This window comes from Triturus cristatus, chromosome 4_1, assembly GCF_964204655.1.
Source record: "Triturus cristatus chromosome 4_1, aTriCri1.1, whole genome shotgun sequence".
NCBI classification, from domain to species: domain Eukaryota; kingdom Metazoa; phylum Chordata; class Amphibia; order Caudata; family Salamandridae; genus Triturus; species Triturus cristatus.
In genome coordinates this window covers 439,103,516-439,123,888 of record NC_140585.1, presented here as the reverse complement: position 1 = coordinate 439,123,888, position 20,373 = coordinate 439,103,516, and the positions used below count along the sequence as shown (strand labels likewise).

Sequence of the window (20,373 nt, the reverse complement as noted above, 5' to 3'; positions counted from 1 at the left end):
AAAAGGAGACTTGTACAGGTGTTGCACGGACAACATCACAGCCATGTGATAGTGAAACAATCTGGGAGGGGTAGGGTCTTGGGTTGTGTGCCAGAAGGCGCTAAGCATTTGGAACTGGCTGAATCATCAGGACATTTCTCTTGTCACCAACCAGCTGGTGGTATCTTTAAACACCAGGGCAGGCAGACTTGTCTGCTGATGCTTAAAAGTCAAAAATGGCAGTTACACCCTGAGGTGGTGGTGTAGGGCATTTTTCAGCAATGAGACGAACCTTGGCTCGATCTCTTCACCGCCACCAAGAATGCGCATTGTCATCCCTTTTGTGTGCTTAAGTTCCCAGGATGGCTCGAGATAGAACTGGCAGGTGATCTCTACACGGAGGGTGAGCTACGGACCTTTCAGGAGATTGTAGATACTTATGATATAGCACCTGGACACTTTCTGACTTACAATGCCATACAACATGCGGTTGCCATGCAGTGGGGGCAGGGCCGAACTGAACCATACTTTTCACCAATGCTACACACAATACTATAGCATGGAGGCACACAGAATACTATAATGGCCCTATGTACCGCTTTCCAGTCCCATCACTATAATCCGGATACCAAAGCTAGAGAGTGCTGTTTGGCGAATCTCCAAATACAATTCACTGATACACAATGGGCCCGTGTCCTTCATCATGTGAAGGAGGTCTCACGTAACCCATGATTCCGCTACTCTCAATGTAATTACCAACATCAGGTGTATCTCACACCACAGCATATAAAACACACGGTTCCGAGTCCCCTAGGTGTAGAATAGCAGACTAGGGTTTCTTCAACATGGCGAGGGACTGCCTGGCGATAAAATGAGCCTGGGGAAGGTCATGGGAATCGCCTCTGCCCCAGTCGAAAGCATAGTTCTGGGAATGCCGGAATCATGTTTGCTGGGTCTGAGACCCAAGTCTAAGGGTGACAAATAGCTACATAGATTCATCTACCTAGCTTTTGTACCATTCAAATGACCACTAGCGATGGCCTGGTAGTTCTACGCAGCCCCCAGTATGAAGTGCCAGCTCCATACCTTGCTGAAATGGGCACTTGCTGAACAGGATGTCCTCACAGTGGCCTGAGCATGAGACAGAGAGGGCACTGGGGTACTGATCTAGGATACGTACATACGTACGAATTTAGAAGCAAAAAATGACACTAGGCCACCCAGAAATCTCCTTTGAATACCTCGAAAACTCCTCTGAATACCCCTATATAAGTGACTTACTGATATTATGCTTAGTGGGAAGCACCATGGGTGGAGATGGTGCTGTCTCAAGTCCCCCTTGTGGGCTCCGAGGGTAGTTTCATTACTATTAAGTAAACAAGAGACACCCATAACGTCCATGAGACTCTGATTAGAGCGGCCTCCCACAGAACGCTCCATTTGTCTAGTGCGCAATCATCGAGTACCCTCCAAATAACCAGTCCCACAATTCTAATCCTTACTAGTGGATGAGGGGAAAATCGTAAGACTGGTGAGCTGCATGCATTTCTCTCCCCATACGGAATCCTCCCCATATGACCCACATGCATTTTACATGGTATCTTAGGATAATGTAATGATGCTCTTAATATGACATGGATGTATGCACCAACTTGTCGATGCATGTAGACTCCGACTTTGTAACTCCACGGTGTATGTTTTTTACAATTGGTAGTGGCTCCAGAATGTCATAGTTTTTGTTCTGTGTTGTAAAACCAATAAAAAATGGGGAAAAAACAAAGTTCCTTAAATGGCTCAATCGCAAAGACACATTCCACATGGAGTGCAGCTCGGGACTCCTAACCAAAGTTATCTTAGTAGCTCCAAATTGGGCCAAGAAAGTGTGGGATCTGGAACTTTGGGCATGGGCATCAGTGCTCTGAGCAATCTACCTCTTCGGAAGGATCTTCTGTCACAGCTGCAAGGTAGGGTCTTGCACCTGGGCTGTACAACCTTCACCTCCATGTGTGGAGATTAAAAGGTAGCAGTTGATTCCATATGATCTCCTTGCGGAGGTTGTTGATGTTCTCTTGGCAGCTAGACTGTTTTCCACAAGTTTGTGTACACCGGGCTCTCAGACAAGTTTCTAGATTGGTGCGCCAACTGCCAAATGGACCCATTATTGGCTAAACTGTTAGATACTTTGTTGCATGTTTGATATTTGTGCGAAGACTTACACTGGGCTCTGTTAAAGGGTACATGTCAGCTATTTTTTTTTTTTGTTCACATCACGTGTGGACATAAGATTTCTTAAAGCTTTACAATACATTTTCCTGCCAAAGCCCTTTGTGATGCCAGTGTGAGACTTGAATTTATTTTTCACATTTATTATGTGCACCCACTTTGAGCCTATGCACAGTTGTCCACTACATTTCTTGGTCTTAAAAACTGTAACGTCAGCTCCTCACATGATTGAGCTGTAGCCACTCTTGGCCAAGCTGCCTAAAACCACATTTTTTCCTGTCAAACTGGTGTTCAGAACTCGAGCTGCATTTTTGCCAAAAGTAGCAACATCTTTCCATGTCAGGCAGACTATCACTCTTCTGGAATTTTTAGCCCCTCCCCACCCCTCGAAAGAAGAGAAGAGACTGCATTAGTTGATCCAAAAGAGTCCTCAGTTTTTACATTGATTGTACCAGAAACCACTGGGTGGACAATCAGCTCCTCATGGGTTTCCCAAAGGCAAAAAAAATGACAGCTGTGCAAAAAGGAACCATCTATAGGTAGATAATCCTGTGCATAAACATCTTCTAAGCACTAGCTAAGAATCAGCATCATGAAGGGGTACGGGTTCATTCTGTAGGGATTGGCTTTCTGCAGGACTTTTTGGTTTGAGCAGTACCACAGACCTACCACCTGGGGAAGGAGGTACTGCTTTATGTATTCACAAGATGAGGAATCTCAGTTTAGAAGTATTCTTCCGAAGAACAAGTAACATTCCTTCAGTAGCCCTCTTTCTAGTGGATACTCTGATTTTCAGAGCACGCATTACTCAGGGGTCCTAGAGTTAAGTAAATGGCAACAACAGACCAATGGACAAAGAGGGATGGCTAGTAAAACGTTTTAATAATATCAAAGATCTTGAGCTGATGCCAGACCTAAAAATGGCCTTTCACATCTTCACTCTCTACAGGCCCCTGACTATTGACCATCCTTCTGAAACATAATTATATAACTGGTTGAGAAAATGAGCTGCAAACCGTATTTCCTTTAGAAAATAGTAAAAAATTGGATAATAACAGCAACTTTGTCTATTCGTGCCCGATACAAACAAAACACCCACAAGTTTTGTTTTTGGTTGTACCCAATTCCTGATTGTTTAAGTGCTGGCTGGATATGAGGGATCAGGTTTCAGTTGGAGGGGTTTCAAGCAACTGCATACTATATTGCATACATTTTTTTTTATAGCTTTTTATTGAAGTCAATTTATGACAATCAAGAAAAACAAAAAAAGCATACATGGATAATAGCAACATACTCTTGAGACAGGGTAGGCATCAAGCATGTTAATTTAAAAATATTATAGAATAATCACAATTCCATTGTGTTTAGAACCCCGTGAGGCAGCAGCGTCTCTCGTTTGCGGGGACACGCATAACCCTCCGCTATAATTATTCCAGTTCTCCCAGATCTGCGTCCACTTGGTAGGACACCCCCTAGTTTCATATACGGTCTTTTCAATGACCATGTACCAGTCCATGTCTTTGACCCAATCAACAAGTCCTGGCGGGTCCCCTGCCTTCCAGAGTCACACAATATTCCGCTTGGCAACCATCAATCCCAAAGTAACCCAGATACGCTCCTTGGAATTCAGATCTGTTGGGCCCCAGGCGTTCAGGGTGGCCAGCTTAATATTGCAGTCAATCTTCTGCCCCAACACTTCTTCCATGCAACCCACCACAGCCGCCCAGTATCGTTGGACAGACGGACACTCGCAAAGAGTACGGATGAAGGTGCCTTCTTGCCCACAGTGCCTAGGGCAGCCACCCTCTGTACGATAGCCCATCCAGACCGGTAGTGGCCCAGACAAGTAGGATCTGTGCAGAAGTTTTAACTGTACAAATCGGAGCCTAGAGGAAATGGCCACCTCTAGAGGAGAGGCCGTCGCCACAAGCCAATCCTCATCATCAAGCCCTGCTACGTCTTGGTCCCATTTTGCCCGCAGCCAGACCAACGGGTGTGCAGGATTGTTAATCAATTTTTTGTAAATAAGTGATATGGCCTTCTCCGGCAGGTCTCCATCTAAGACTCTATCCTCAAGAGGGAAGGACTCAGAGATGGATTCTCCTCTGGGCAGTACAGCGAGCAGAGCGTGCCTAATTTGCAAATATCTAAAGTATGCGGTTTTTGCCAGCTCGTTGTTTGTCTGTAGCTTGGTAAAGGGGACTATATCACCTGCCTTTCACTAGTCTACCACTTTTGATATTCCTTTTGGGTCCCAGCGGTCAAAGCCCTTCGAGTAGATCAACTTGCCCAGACGCTCACTGTGCCAAAGAGGTATAGCCAGCTTAATCCTATCCTCCCATCCCGGACTTTTCGTGGCTGCCTTCCACACCTGTACTGCATGCCCAGTGGGTCCAGTCCGGGCTGGCCTAATCGAACAATAGTATATTGCCCCCTCAAAACTCCCACCCGGCACGAGCCACCTGTCAATCTGGAAAGCAGGGTCACCCTGCGGTCTGTATGTACACTGGTTGATTGCTGCGAGGTGGGACGCCCAGTAGTATTTTTTAATGTCTGGTAGACTTATTCCCCCCATCAAACCACGCCAGTGTGAGCTTGTGAGTGGCAATTCGGGCTGGTTTTTCTTCCCAAAGCTGGTCCCTAAGAGTGCTGTCGAGTTCTTTGAAGTATGCGGAGTCAACGTGGTGTGGAGTGTTTTGCAAGGCGTACAAGAATCTAGGGAGGGACATCATTTTAAATAGGGCTGCACGCCCTAGGAGGGACAGACGGAGCGATTTCCAGTGTCGGACGTCGCTCTTATGATGTAGTAGGGGCGGCTGAAGGTTATGCTCGTAAAACCGGGACGGGTCCCTAGAGACTCAGACCCCCAAAAATGTAAAGCCGTATATCGCTTCTACTATCTGGAATCCCAGAGGAAGCTCTACCACATCCGAGCTTTGCGTCCAGAGTTTCCCCTCTAACTGTAAAATGTCACCATCCGGGCGGGTCATGCCCTATATTACATATATGATTGTCTTGTTGGTGCCACAGCTAAATTATGTAGGGAGATTTTGAGTCCCAGTGAAAGTGGTGACGTGACATGAGGTCAATGATGGCATGCACTTTGTGCACTCTGTGGCAGGCAAAATGATTTTTCTACCTTCGCTTGACAGCACTTCATTCAGTACCACAAACGTGGCGGGATAGACCATACCTTAGTGGGTATTTGGTTAGTAAGAATATGGTACATCTATGAGAACCTTAAGGCCAACTGTGGGAGACAAGATGCAATAGTTCAAACAGGTTAAGAGACAGTTTAAGAAGAACTTTGCTTCTACTAACTTTCGAATATTCCTCAGACTAGATCCAGAACAATTCTGAAGCAGTATTCCTGTGTGATGGTAGGTGGCGCCATGCAGCTCTGCACCAACTATGTTCAGCTTCATAAAATGACAAACGGAGCCTCATAATACCGCCACTCATGAGTACTGCCATCAGTTTCTTTCACAGGCTTGTCCGCGCTCTCAGACGCAGAGCCCATCAGCAAAATGGTATGACCAGTGTGCCGTTTTCTAAATTGAAACCTTTCTAGATGGATGAAAGTCCATTCCACAGAACAGGGGAGATGGGAGGTGGTGGAGAATCTGTGGTTCACATTTTTCTTCTGCCCAGGACAGCATATAGCATGGGTCAGCCCACTTCAGCCCATGGTCCCCTAGGCCCCTGCATATCACTCCATTGCCTTTCGACTCGGGTCACACCATATTAATAGAACATTCATACATAGAAAGTATGACTGCAGATTCCTGTACCTTGAACTTCTTCCACCATGTCTTGAATGACAGCTTCCCTAGGAACCAAAGCAATGTTCAAGCAGTTTAATAATTGATCTACCAAAAAACTATTAATATCAACTTCTTTAGGTCATGAACCAGCTGTCAGGAAACAACACTGCAGTTATCTCTAATAGATTAGAAATGTCTTCAGCGTGTGGGGGTGCCAAAAATGATTGTTCCATTAGGCGCCAATAGCGCTAAAGCTGGCCCTGGACATCAGAACTGCACCAACCCGTTTATATTTCAGTAAGAAACTTATAGCTCACCCCTTCAAGAGCACTGCCTCCGCTAGGCTGACTTCGCATCCCTTCCTCTAGATTTGCCTCCTCCCTCTGTCCCTCCTTCCAGCCTATATATTCCCACTTGGACTTGCCCCCATACAGCACTCAGTTGCTAGCCAGCTAGATTAAATATCACGCTTACATATGTACACTTAGATCTTCAATGTGTGTTGATAAACACTGACAGTTGCCAGGCCTGTACTATCGAAAAAACATATCTGATATAGACTTCTAGCTGCAGATTCCTTACCTTAGAATTTCCCAGGCATCAGGCTGGATCCGGACACTTTTGCTGAGCAATACCCCTTGCGCGCAAAGTCGGGTGACTCCACTCTCCTCCGTGTGACGTCGTCGGCATCAGTAGCGTCGGTTATGACGTTGCGGTGCCTATATAGGCGCCACCCAGGCACACATACGTCAGTTCTTTTCTTTCCGCGCCAGTTAAGTGCAGATCCCGGAAGAGCTACCCCTCTGCTGCTTTTTGGCTGGCCTTTTCTCGACTTTTGTCAAAATCTTTGAGATACGGCTTCATGTGCGAGGGATATCTGGTAGAAAGACAAGTTTTAAACCATGCGGGACTTGTTCTTGCATGATGTCGGTTACTGATCCCCACCGTGTATGTCTGTGGTGTCTTGAACGCGACCATGATTCGAAGTCGTGTTCAGACTGTCGTGCGATGGGCCCGAAGACCTTGAGGGAGCGAGCGAGGAAGTTGCTTGCGGCCTGGCAGTCGACACCATCAAGACTCCGAGGAGGTCACGGTCCTGTTCGAAGGAAGAGGCGGTCGCGGGACCGCTCACTGAGCCCTAAGTCCTCTTCCTCCCATTCGAGATCATCTGGACACTCGGGGAAGAGGCACAAGAAGAAGAAGAAGTCCAAGCGGACTTCGCCTTGACCTCAGTTTGCATCCATCATCAAAAAAAGGTAAGGAGCACCGACGCTCTAGGCACGGTTCTGTGGAGCTGGAGCCAGAGTCTACTCCGCGCCTCCTCCCCTTCCCGGGAGCCGGAGCCGGAGCAACCAGCTCAAATAAGAGTTTTACGAGGCCTTCGTGGCCCGTGGGGGTCGAATGGGGCCCCATCAGGTTAGACGTCATCGGCTCTGGCCACAGCGCCGGTGGGGCCTCAGGGATCCTATCCCGGATCTGGGTCGACGCTGGTAGTTTCAACGCGACCTCCCCCGGTGTTGATTCCGAAGTCGGTGCCTGCGACGTCGCCCATCAATGGTGCAAGCCCCATCCTCATCCCCAACGACACAGAGCCGGAACGGCGTCGAGCGATGCCAATTCCGACGTCGACAGAACCCAGGGGTTCTATGTTGTCGCCGGAGCACTTTGTGGACGTGCTGGGCTCAGGAGAGGAATGGGAGGAGTCTGGAGACCCTCTAGAGAACCAGGATGTCTCTGAGAAGACAATGAACTGGTATTGGGAACTTGGGGAAGCCATGTGGTCTGGATACTTCCCCAGACACTGGCATGCTCTCTCCGCCTACAGTGGCTATGGAGGAGGGGGGTGTCCTATGCCATGGTGGGTGAGAGGGCAGCTGAGGTCCTTGGACTGGAGCTGCCCTCAGTGCAGGTCAGGACTAATCTCCTGACCTAAGTGCTTCAACCTGGGGCATACACCTCTGAACCCCTATTGCTCTTTAATGAGGCACTTACGGACGTCCTTCTAGGAACATGGACCAAGCCTAGCACAGGGGCTCCTGTGAATAGGATGATTGCACGCCGCCATCGCCCAGCTACCGGCAACCCAAAGTTCCTCAGTCAACACCCCACCCCAGAGAGTTTGGTAGTGCAGGCCTCTACTTCCCAGGGCGCATTCCCTTCCATCCCTCCGGATAGGGAATCCAAGAGACTGGACTCATTTGGGAAGAAGATGTTTTCTTCCTCCAGTCTGGCATTGCGGTCAGTAAATACTGCATGCTTATTGGGCCGTTTCTCCCACTCTCATTGGGAGATGGTTGCGCAGGTGATGCCACAAGTCCCGGAGGAGGCCCGGGCTGTGCTCTCCCAAGCTGTCAAGGACGGGTGAGATGCAGCAAAATTCACCATACAGTGTGGATTAGATATGACCTATTCACTGGGCAGGTCGATTTCAACGACGTTGGCCTTGAGGCACCATGCCTGGGTTCGTACAACTGGCTTCTCGGGGGATGTCCAAGCCAATTTGATGGACATGCCATTTGATGGAACCCGCTTTTTTGGGGAAAAGGCAGACTCTGTTCTGGTCAGGTTCAAGGACTCTCAAGCTACAGCCAGATCCTTGGCCCACTCCTCGTCTTCCTTTTGCCCCTTTCGTGGCAACCAAAGGGGTTTCCAGCCGCGTTAGCCCTATCCTAGCCACCGTCCAGCACAGACTACCCAAACCGTGCGTGGATGTGGACGCGGTACATTCTGTCCTAGGAATGGAGGCCAGAAGTAGTCTGCCACACTGTCCCCAGCAGCCGCAGCCTACATTCTTTCCTAGGCTTATTCTGCAGCACCACACTACTCCAGTGGGTGGGATAATTTGTCATCATCTCCCCTGCTGGAGATCTAGAACATCAGACAAGTGGGTCTTGCAGATCGTCCAGGAGGGCTATTCTCTTCCTTTCCTAGATTTTCCTCCTACTATTCTGCCAAGTCAGGAACGGCTGGCGGAGGATCATTTAAAGCTGCTCCTAGAGGAAGTTACAGCTCTTTTGGCCAAAGGAGCTATAGAAAGGGTCCCAGGGTCAGAAGTAGGCAGTGGCTGTTATTCCCGCTACTTTCTAATTCTGAAAAAGGACAAGGGGCCAATGCCCATTTTGGATCTTCAGACCCTCAATAAGGAGAAATTCAAAATGCTCACTTTGGCTCAGGTCTTGTCTGCCCTAGACCAAGAGGACTGGATGGTAGCGTTGGACCTGCGGGATGCGTAATTTCATATTCCCATCCTGCCGGGGCCACAGGCGTTACCTGCGGTTCAAGGTAGGCCGCGAGCACTTTCAGTTTACCATGCCCCGCTTCGGCCTTACCAGTACCCCTCGGGTGTTCACCAAGGTGATGGCGGTGGTTGCAGCTCAACTGCGCAGGTTAGGGGTGGCAGTCTTCCCCTACCTCGATGACTGGCTGTTGATGGCAGCCTCGCCCCAGACAGACGTCTCCCACCTTCAGACAATGGCAAACCTCCTGCATTCGCTGGGGTTCTCTATAAACGTGCCAAAGTCACACCTGACTCCTTTTCAGATGCTCTCTTTCATCTGAACTGTTCTGGACACAGTGCTGTTTCTGGCTTATCCTCCTGAGCAGCGAGTCCAGGATATTCAGGCTACGATTCCGATATTTCAGCCTCTATCCTGGATTTCAGTGAGACTGACTCTGAGGCGGGTGGGCCTCATGGCCTCCTGCATCCTGTTAGTAAGGCAAGCGAGATTGCCCATGCGGGCTCTGCAGTGGGACTTGGGGTTCCAATGGGCACAGCATCGGGGAAATCTCACCGACGTGGTTCAGATCTCGGAAGGAACTGCGAATCATCTGCAGTAGTGGTTAATGAACCGCGATTTGTGTCAACGGCAGACCTCTCTCCCTTCCCTAACCAGATCTCACAGTCGTGATGGATGCGTCACTTCTGGGATGGGGCAGCCACATGGGAGAGATGGAGATCAGGGATTACTAGTCTCCAGCGGAGACGGGGCTCCACATAAAGTTGTTGGTGCACTGAGCTATTCGCTTGGCACTGAAAGCATTTCTTCCCTCTGTCAAGGGGAAGTTGGTGTAGGTGTTCATGGACAACACCACCGCCATGTGGTACTGCAACAAGCAAGGCGGGTGGGGTCGTAGACCCTATGTCAGAAGGTTTTGCGTCTCTGGACATGCCTCGAACAGCAGGGATTAACCCTGGTGGTTCAACTCTTGCCAGGTTCGCTGAACGCCAGGGCAGACAATCTTAGCTGTCGATGCCTGCTGGATCACAAATGGTGTCTCCATTCGGAGGTGGTGCAAGATCTCTTTCGACAGTGGGGAGAACCTTGGTTAGTTTTGTTCACCTCCAAAGAGAACGCGCAATGTCAGCAGTACTGCGTGCTGGAGTTTCCAAGGCGGCTATCGCTCGGCGACACGTTTTGTCGTGAGAGGAGCTCAGGCCTGTTGTGTGCCTTTCCACCCATACCACTCCTGCCCAGGGTTCTGAAGAGGATCAGGAATGACTGGGCCCAAGTCATTCTTGTGGCTCCGGACTGGGCAAGAACAGTCTGGTATCCAGAGCTTCTGAACATGAGTATTGATCCTCCAATCAGGCTGCCCCTTTGGGAGGATCTTCTGTCGCAGCAGCAGGGGAGGGTTCTCCATCCGAACCTGTAAACTCTGCGCCTCCATGCTTGTAGATTGAGCGGCGGCAGTTGATGGCTTTTTTTTGGTGACATTTTATTGAAATTTTGCAATAATCACACACAGAGTATCATCTTTGTTAGCATATTTGTCGACCACATTATACATAGGCAAAGAATAGTGAATTGCAGTTACTGTTTAAACACTTCTCTGAGTTCATTCTTCCTCATTGCCAATTCCACCATCGGTGATGTACATATATTTCCTCGATATACATATCATGCCTTCCATTTCTTATCCCACTTCTTGGGGCAACCACGAATTATGAACACTTCCTTTTCTGCTACCATACTTCTATCAAGCTCCTGTACCCATGCCCGTACAGATGGTGCGTCTGCAGTCCCCCAGTGACGCGCAGTTGATGGCTTTTTACCTTCCTCCTGAAGTCTGTTATGTTATTCTGGCAGCCAGGCGGCCCTCCACTAATTCTGTATACGCCTGCCGTAGGTAGAAATTTGTATTATACTTTACAGAAAAGTCTATATTGATCCTCTTTCTGCTCCTCTTTATGCTGTCCTTTTACTCATTCTAACCCTTGCCCAGCAAGGTTCTGCCTTGGGAACTCTCAAGGATTACTTCTCTGCTCTGTCTGCTTTTTTGCGGCTGCCAGACCAGCCTTCTCTCTGTAAATCTCCTATTATAAATAGATTTCTTAAAGGGCTAGCTCACTTATTTCCACCCACGCCCTTCATTATGCTACAATGGGACCTTAATTTGGTCCTCCCTTATCTGATGTGCGCTCCTTTTGAGACTTTGCACTATTGTCCCCTCTGGCTGTGACCATCAAAATAGCCTTCTTAGTGGCAATTACATCAGCCTGGAGGGTAAGTGAATTGCAGACGTTATCCAGCTTGCCTCCTTATCTTATGTCCTTTCCGCACAAAGTGGTGCTTCGTACCAGGGCATTATTCTTACCAAAGGTTGTGACCCCATTCCATCTGGGTCAGTCCATTACTTTGCCCACCTTCTTTGCTCCCCCACATCCCTCTAAAGAAGAAGAAGGTCTCCACTGACTGGACCCAAAAAGAACGTTGTCGTTCTACCTTGACCGCACAAAAGAGTTCCGGTGGATGACCAACTCTTTGTGGGGTATGTGGGAGCAAAGAAGGGAAAGGCAGTGCAGAAAAGAACCATCTCTTGCTGGGAGTTGTTCTCTGCATTAAAATCAGTTATGCCTTGGCAAAGAAGCAGCCCCCTGAGGGATTAAGGGCTCACTACACCAGGGGAAAGGCTGCGACTACGGCCTTGGCATGGTGTGTCCCAGTCCAAGACATCTGTCAGGCAGCGATGTGGGCATTATTGTACACGTTTGCAAAACATTATTGCCTTGATGGTCAAGTGCGCTGGGATGGGCAATGTGCCCGTTCAGTCCTGCAAGACTCCTTGTCTAGGTCATGAGTCCGCGGCCCACCGCAGGTATGGTATGGCTCGGGTTTCTGATTCAAAGGTAAGGAATCTGCAGCTAGAAGTCTCTATCAGATGAATAAGTTACTTACCTTCGGTAACGCATTATCTGGGAGAGACTCTGTCTAGCTGCAGATTCCTTACAGCCCCACCCATGCATTCCCGCTTTGCAGACTGATGTATTAGGACTAGGGTTACTTCCCTTTCACGGCCCTAGTTTTGCACACAATTAGGTCAGTCACTTCGTGGCTCTGCGCTTCTGCGTGGAAAAAAACAAAAAGTACTGACGTCCACGCACCTGCGTGGTGCCTGTATAGACACCGCAATGTCATAACCGACACATCAGACGCCGACGACATCACACAGGGCCGAATTTAGCCACCCGACGTCGCACCATAGGGGTATTGCTCAGCAAAAGATTCCGGATGCCTGGGCAATTCAAAGGTAAGGAATCTGCAGCTAGATTGAGTCCTTACCAGATAATGCGTTACCGAAGGTAAGTAACTCGTTCTACTGAGCTTCGACGGTGTGGGCAACAGCTGAATTCTGCTGCTCCTAACCCTTGCCAAAGTCAAAGATGTTGCATTATTCACAGGAACACTTAACAAATCTGAGGTTGCAAGTTGAGTACCAATCTAGGTTTTGGAACAAGGGACATAGATGACAGTTTGTAACACAGTATAAAGACCGGCTCCCTGATTTTGTTAGACTCGTCCTCCACATTCTGTGCCATAGATCATTAGGCCCTTATCTCCAGACTTAAACTAATCACCTGGTTCAAGACCGTGCTTTAAAACGTTCAACACCACACTTATCCAGCAGACACCAACCAGCGTTTTTTAAAGAGTCTCAGTAAAATTCATGGTGCCAGAAGGCCATCTTTTCAATGTGAATTTGAGACCACTCTACCAAGTGTTTTGGTACATGCATAGCCTTGATTCTAACATGAAACACGATAATGTACAGATTTGTTCTGATCTCAAATTATGGACACAAGGTCATAATTACAGTTAGAGCTGTCTGCAGCATCCAGTCTGGCTGTTCAATATTGCAATCTTTAGAAATATTGAGTCGGGTAACCTCCCTCACTTGGTTTACTGATAGCCTCCTTATCTGTGAGGAATATGCAGGTAATTCCTGAGAATATGCTGCCCTCATATAAATAAACTGGCTACAGGTGCCCACCATTATACAAGAGAAGGTAAGAAACCTCACCCAGCTCTGACACAGCGGCTCCATCTTTCGTCATCGGCAGTCACTGTTTTTCACACGCCTTAATAGGGACTGCTGTCCTCTGCAGAAAGGTCTATCTTCATGCAGTCTTCTGGATTACTGAAACTAAAAACAAGAATCCGGTCCTGCCAGTGCACAAGCACTTACTGCCGAAAACCAGGTATCCCGTTCTGCCAGTACACGAGCACCTACTGCCGAAAACCAGGTATCCCATTCTGCCAGTACAAAAGCACCTACTGCTGAAAACCAGGAATCACGTTCTGCCAGTGCACGAGCACCTACTGCCGAAAACCAGGAATCCCGTTCTGCCAGTGTACGAGCGTCTCCTGCTGAAATCCATGAATCTCGTTCTGCATGTGCACAAACACCTACTGCCGAAAACCAGGAATCTTGATCTGCCATTGCACAAATCCCCTACTAAGGGAAACCTGGAATCACGTTTTTTCAGTTTATGAGTACCTACAGCGGAAAACGAGGTATCACATTTTGCCAGTGCACTTGCGCCTTCTACCGAAAACCAGGAATCCTGTTATGCCAGTGCACGAGCGTCTACTGCCGAAAACCAGTGTCGTGTAGTTCCTATATATCCTATACAGGATCTGAACGTTCGGATAACATAAACTGTGGGTTTGGTGGCAGACTGGTTCCGAGGACCCCCATTAGCTATATTAACCTGTTTGCATTAGCTAGCTCACAGTGCCACTATAATCTCCTCTTATCGGGGATAGAATAGTTTCTAGCAACCTCAGAAGATGACAACCCTGATCCCTCCGGATCGTGGAAACAATGTTCTACTTTTCGCTCAGTCACTCACTTAGTTTGTCTCAGAAATACACAGAATAAACAAACAGCCTGGGCGCTTCAATGAGTATTTTTTGAACAGTTGTTATTCTAGTGTAGAATATATAAGCTGCAACAACCATTAGACAGTAGCAGAGATATATCGTTAGCAATACTACAAAGGTATAGGGATTGTATAGTTCTACAATCTTGCAGTAATCATGAATATATACAAGTACATAGAATACATGATAACAAGTGCGTACTCCTACAATGTCTTCCTAATTAGATATACCTAAATGTACCTAGCATCTGTGTAGGTGTTATGCCAAGAATCCCTCTAAGGTGAGAAAGGAGAGAATATGGGACCCCGTCCCGGTCTCGAGTTGGACACCCCGCGAGGGATGTTAGACCACTGCTAGCTGGAGCGTCTGCATGCAGGAACCTCAGCGTCTCTGGTCAGTGTGTCAGCTGGGAAGTCACGGTCTCCTCTGTCTCTCTAAGCAAGACATGATGTATATATACCATAGGGCTCCCCAGGGGTCCTACCTTGCTGTGTTACTGTGTCAGCCTAAAGGATGATGTCGGGCTTGAACTTTAACATAGATATTAGCAGGAGATGTTCGTCCTGCTGTGCTTCCAAGAAGCCTCAGGCATAATGTATGAGTATCGAACCAGGGAGAAACCCGCGTTCTGAATGCAGTGTCGTATCTAGGTAAAAGGTCAGTGCCTAAGAACGGTTATGTATGTAATGTAGGGAAGAATATAGGTGAAAGTTGTGATGTTTACCTATGCCTTTATAAGGTACCTATATGGACTATAACACCAAGAATCCTGTTATGCCAGTGCACGAGCGTCTACTGCCGAAAACTAGCAATGACATTCTGCCAGTGCACGAGCACCTTCTGCCAAAAACTAGGAATCACGTTAAGTGGTGCAGGAACAATTTTCAGACTGGGGGTGCTGCCATCAGTGTAAAATTACTGAAGACATAGGGATTGTATAAAATCCATGCGTCCTGCAGAGGAACAAGGGTAGCACATGTGTCACGCCCATTAAGCAGGAGAGTGGTAAGGGTGTGGTATGTAGCCATTGGTGCATTTTGGAGCACACTGTTGCGTTTATATTACTAACGTATGGCGTGGCCATTTATAGACAGCACATTTTCCTTTGAAATAGCTACTAAATTTTCACATATGGGAAGTTTTACTGATAAAACCGTATAGTACACACAATAGATAATGTGTGGAGTCTCCGCTAATATTTTTTCATTTGCACACCTCCAAAGTAAAGTGTCTTGATTTGTTTTAATCATATTAAAACCTTTGTTTCTATCACATTTCTGAATTAAAAAAAAAAATTTGCTTCATTTTTGATTTCCAAAATGCTAATAAAGTTTGAAATATTTGTAGAGATCATCTACTGGTATTTAAATGTTGTGTGTTAGGAAAAAGCAGACATTCTACTTCCCTTCCTTTCACACTCCATGTACCTTAGCAAGGTTATCACATAGTTTACTTTACACAGTTCTCTCACTTTGTAGTCCGGGAAAGAAAAGTAAACACCAGTCTCATCTTAAAAGAACAAGCATCAGTTTGTCAGAAGGTACAGCCAGACATTTCACCTCAGTCTTTGAACCACAGCAAATGTGACTAGATAAAATCAAAATGTGTAGGCATCTTTATTGCTTATGAACTCCGGCGTGATTAATCTGGGTGTTCTGCAGCGCCCCCAGCACTCCTACTTTCCAGGTCCTATGATCACGTGTTGCCAGTGTACTAGCACCTACTGCCGATTAGTCATGTACCCATTTTTGTTGCCGGTATATTATTTCCGGTGGATAAGGAACTAAGCACATTAGCAACAGTTTGTCACTTTAGGTCCTGGACAGAAATCGGCATTTTCCCAACAACCTTCTGGGCTTGTGCGTTTCAGTAAATCCTGGAGCGATAGTGTTTAAGTTAAAACGTTTAAGTGGGCCCTGGGCTTTGGAGGGACACTATGGAGGTCCTTTCACTATTTAAACTTAGAATTTTATTTGAATAAAGAACAGTTTCTGGCTTGATATGCTGCAGAAAGCGGAGTTCCTAACAAGCTGTAAAGGAGGGAGAATAAGGGCGAGGTTTAGCAGACTCGCCATGAAATCAGTATTGTACATTATGCAAGGTGCGCTCTTGGGTCTTCCAGCGGTTATAAGGATAGTCCTGATCAAGTGCAGCTCTGCTCTTCATTTGTATTTGCACTAAAAATAGAAAACGCCAGTAATAGTTCTCCTCTTATGTCGTATTAAAAGCACATTAAGTGTAAAACTCCTTGTGAATGTTGCATTCAGAAACGTCTAATTACAATTCAGATGAACTCAAGTAGATTTTAGTTTATTGAATATTTAAATTATTTTTCATTTCCGGATTTGCTGGGTAGTACTTATCCTGCAACTCACTGTAGCGATTCAAAACATTTAATTCTACTTCCAAGTTGTTCAGTCTTTGATTCCCATCCTTGTTAACAGTTCAAAGTTCCCAGGACTTTATGGACATTGACCTTCACTTTCGGTCAATGATGATGTGGTGTAATTTTCATTTTCACGCTGTTATAGCAGTTCCCAATAATCGTTTTTGTTGCTTTTTAGGAAATGACAATCCCCTGGTGCCTGAGGAGAGCTGAACTTGTGTTTAAATGCGTCAAAGGTCAGTATATATGTATAAATTACTACCCAATATGTAACTGCAGAGAGTAGAAATCTTGCGCTGTAATTTTTTATTACGATGAAATGCGTACAGAGAGACTGAACTAACAAGCATTTGCAATGCAATAGGTCTCGCATTTATACGAGTTTGAGCTATTGGCATTGTAAATGACAATGCCTTTTATTTAAGTTTGGTTTTTTAAAACATAAATAAAAGGCACTGTCATTTACAATGCCAATAGCTCAAACTCTTATAAATGCGAGACCTATTGCATTGCAAATGCTTGTTGTAGTTCTAGGTTTCTGTTGTAACCTCTAGGGGTGTGAGAAGTTGTGTTGAAGGGGTAAGCGGTTGAGGTAGGTGAAACCTGTCAGTGCTAAAGTCTTTTGTTAAACATTTTGGACCTGCCAATCGTGAGGATGTGACTTAATGGCTAGAGCGGGCGACTTTGAAGTTGTCGAACTGGGTTTGAGATTGGTGTCGGCGCAAACATCCTGTGATTCTGGGTAAATCAATTAATCTACCCGTACCAAAAAAAACGAATGTGTCCTACAACTGATGCTCATGTAAAGCGCCCTGATACCTTCGGGTCGAGTTCACGCTATATAAGAAAACTGCAAAAAAATAAACTCTCAAACATTTTTTCCGTGAGAAGTTGTCTTCCTTCAGAACTTGGCGTTGTTTACTCCGGGGTAGACTTTCTACAAAAGTGTTTATTTCGCGTAATGGAGACTCCAACGGCATTATATGCTTCGTAGCCCAATTTTGTATTCAGGGAAAGGGTGGGTTCCGTGCCCTACCATGTATTCCTGTGGAGCACTTTTTTTCCAGTCAGAGGTACTTACAGAAGGTACATGCTCTGGCGTGAGAGGCAGCTGCCATCTCTAGTGAATATGGCACTTTATTTTAAAGCAAGCACCTTATGCCTCGCCTCAGCTGTGGCAAGCGCTACATAAATAGGAACGCATTAGTGAAGGCTTGGAGCGAGGTGAGATCGTGTGCTGCGAATTAACGCGCACGCTTGGTATTGTCCGTTTGATGTCACCGCACCCCATACAGGCCCTTTTGACAAGTGAGAGTTCTTTGTCCTGAGGTTTGGGGTCTGGGAGGCCTTGAGGCTTCCCTCGGGAATCTCTGGGGGAGGGAAGCTTTCCCTGCTGCTGCACACGCTGTCCCTCCCTTTTGTCCTCGAGCCTTGAAAGGAGATAGGAGTCTTGACTCAGCACCCGGGAAGGAGGCGTGAGGAGCATCTGGGGCCACCCTTGCCAACACATGCTTCATTCGTAGCGCACATGCAGACAGTACAGCTTAATAAACACAAAACCAACGAGACCTATTGGCAATGACAATGTTTGTTTTAGCTGTAAATGGCAAAGCAAATGTGCTGCTGCAGCATTACAAATGCATTTAAACATCAGCGCGTTCCGTTAGTCACCGGTGTAAATTTAGCACCAGAGTGCACGTGATGCCTTAATAAAATAGGTTTGAGTTTGCGCTATATAACATTTGTGAGTTTCTGGCATTCATGGAGGGAGGAAGGGAGGCGGGCGTGCGGCCGCGAATGTGAAAGTGATAGCGATCACGATCAAACATCAAAGCGGCCGTGCGGCCGCGAAAGTGAAAGAAAACGAGTGCTTTCAGTCTGCCAAATGGTGCGCGCGCCCGGAGCACATGCACTGTAGTTGGCGGCCTGAAATGCACTCGTTTCCACTTCCAAAACTCGCTTACTATAAGTCTCGCCAGAGCAGCGCTAAAGCGCTGTCTCAGGCGAGACCTAAAAATGGAACAATTGTAGCACAACGTATTGTGTTTTTATTGACGCTATTCATCATCACAAAAGAAATCAAGAGCAAAAGCATAACAAAACGAATGCACAAGAAAAACAAATAAAAGTAATAACCTACTGCCTACTATAGGGTTCTGGAGTAGCATGCTACTCGCCGAAAAAGTGGTTCAGTGCCTCCTCAGGAGTGGGGGGTGCGATATAAATGTATTTTTTTTATTACAATTATAATAACTGTATATGTTTTAGGTCAACATTGTCCGCTTCACAGCAATGTAATTGAATGCTGCGTGCAAATTATTTTGAGATATGTTGTATATGACAGACCCCGGCATAAAACCCAGCACATAAGTACAACCACACTCGTATGGTAACAGTATTAATATAAAACGACATTAAAAGTACTAAAACATAATCATTATTATCCTTGCTTCATTGGGCTTAATTCTTTCAGCTCATTAACAAACGCAGCCCCTTCAACAGTTAAAGTGAATATACGCATAAAAAAGCATACACAGAGCATCAGAACCAAGCAGACAAGAAAATAGGGTAGCAAAAAAAAAAACAAGCTTTGGCATAGCCAATATGTCTCGCTTTTGGGACCTTATAAGTGTTTAGCCATGCAACAGTTGCATAACTAAATACTTATAAGGTCCCAAAAGCGAGACCTATTGGCTATGCCAGTGCTTGTTTCTGTTTATTGCTGCTCTGTAGTAATGGCGGCGCACAGGTGCCACCATTACTACATAGAAGTAATAAACTGGAAAAAAAAAAAACCTGGCTCACGGAGAACATCAAAGCGGCCGTGAAAGTGATCGTGATCAAACATCAAAGCGGCGTGCGGCCCCGAAAGTGAGGCGCGCGCGCACATGCACTGTAGCTCTAGGCTACAGTGGTAGCACTTTTTTGAGCCCTCACAAAAAGTCTCGCCAGACCAGCGCACACTGGGTCAGGCGAGACCTAATGAATCGATAACATTTTGAATGATTTGAACTCACTAACTAAGCAGCCGTGCATCAAGCACCTTCAAACACTAGTTAGTAAGTAATCTTTATTGTATGAAGTGAATTAAAACTCGTACAAAAACGGAAGTAAAAAGGGCACGGTTCACGTTAGTAGCTAAAAAATGTGATTAAAGCAGATAAAAAGCATTTGCTAATAAAAAGCTCTGGCACGAATAGCCAGGGCCATTAAGCCTAATGTCCTCAAGTCCTTTGGCTGTTCACTCTGAAAGCATTTGCAGATAGTTTGTCATCTTGCGTGAGCAGAAGTACGTGTGAATTTCAGAGCACATGTGTGATTTCACCATTAAGCGGAGCCATCCATGCCCTATCCTGCAGTTTTTCCTGCTTTTGACTATTAGCACTAGGAATTTTACTAACTTACAGTTCATCTGCGGGTCATCTGGATTAAAACAGGCTATCATGGCTTCTCTCCATGTTCGGATCCCACGCTGGTTGAATTGATGTTTGAACAGACGGGTTCTTTTCCCTGTCAGGCTGGAGCAAGAGCATATCAGGTGTGCCATGTCCTCAACTCCGTAGTTGCACAGGCGGCAATGCGGGAGCATTTGCCCTCTCAGCCATGGTGGTAGATGCTGACTGGTTGGCAGTTTTCCTAGTCGATATTTCAGGAAGTTCTCCTTGACCTCCAGACACTAGATATATCCAGGGTTTGTGGGACTTCCTTGCTGACAGTGCCCTGTTAAGCCCCCTCATACTCTTGGCTCTCATGAGCGAAACATGGAGAAAACGGACCTCTTTCTCGTATAAAATTACAGGTCAGACAGGTGCTCCATTTAAATGGGAATGGAGCCAAAGGGTGAACCCTAAGTTGCCAT

The 20,373-nt window shown here is 46.5% G+C and overlaps 1 protein-coding gene across 1 annotated transcript in view; it reads left to right on the top strand.

Moving 5' to 3' along the window:
- Positions 1-20,373, top strand: part of FERRY3 (FERRY endosomal RAB5 effector complex subunit 3) — a 404,396-nt gene that overhangs the window by 315,327 nt on the left and 68,696 nt on the right. Inside the window, exon 13 of the mRNA XM_085652590.1 lies at positions 16,693-16,750. Within this exon, the coding sequence (XP_085508716.1) occupies positions 16,693-16,750 (58 nt within the window). The remainder of the gene's footprint in view (positions 1-16,692; positions 16,751-20,373) is intronic.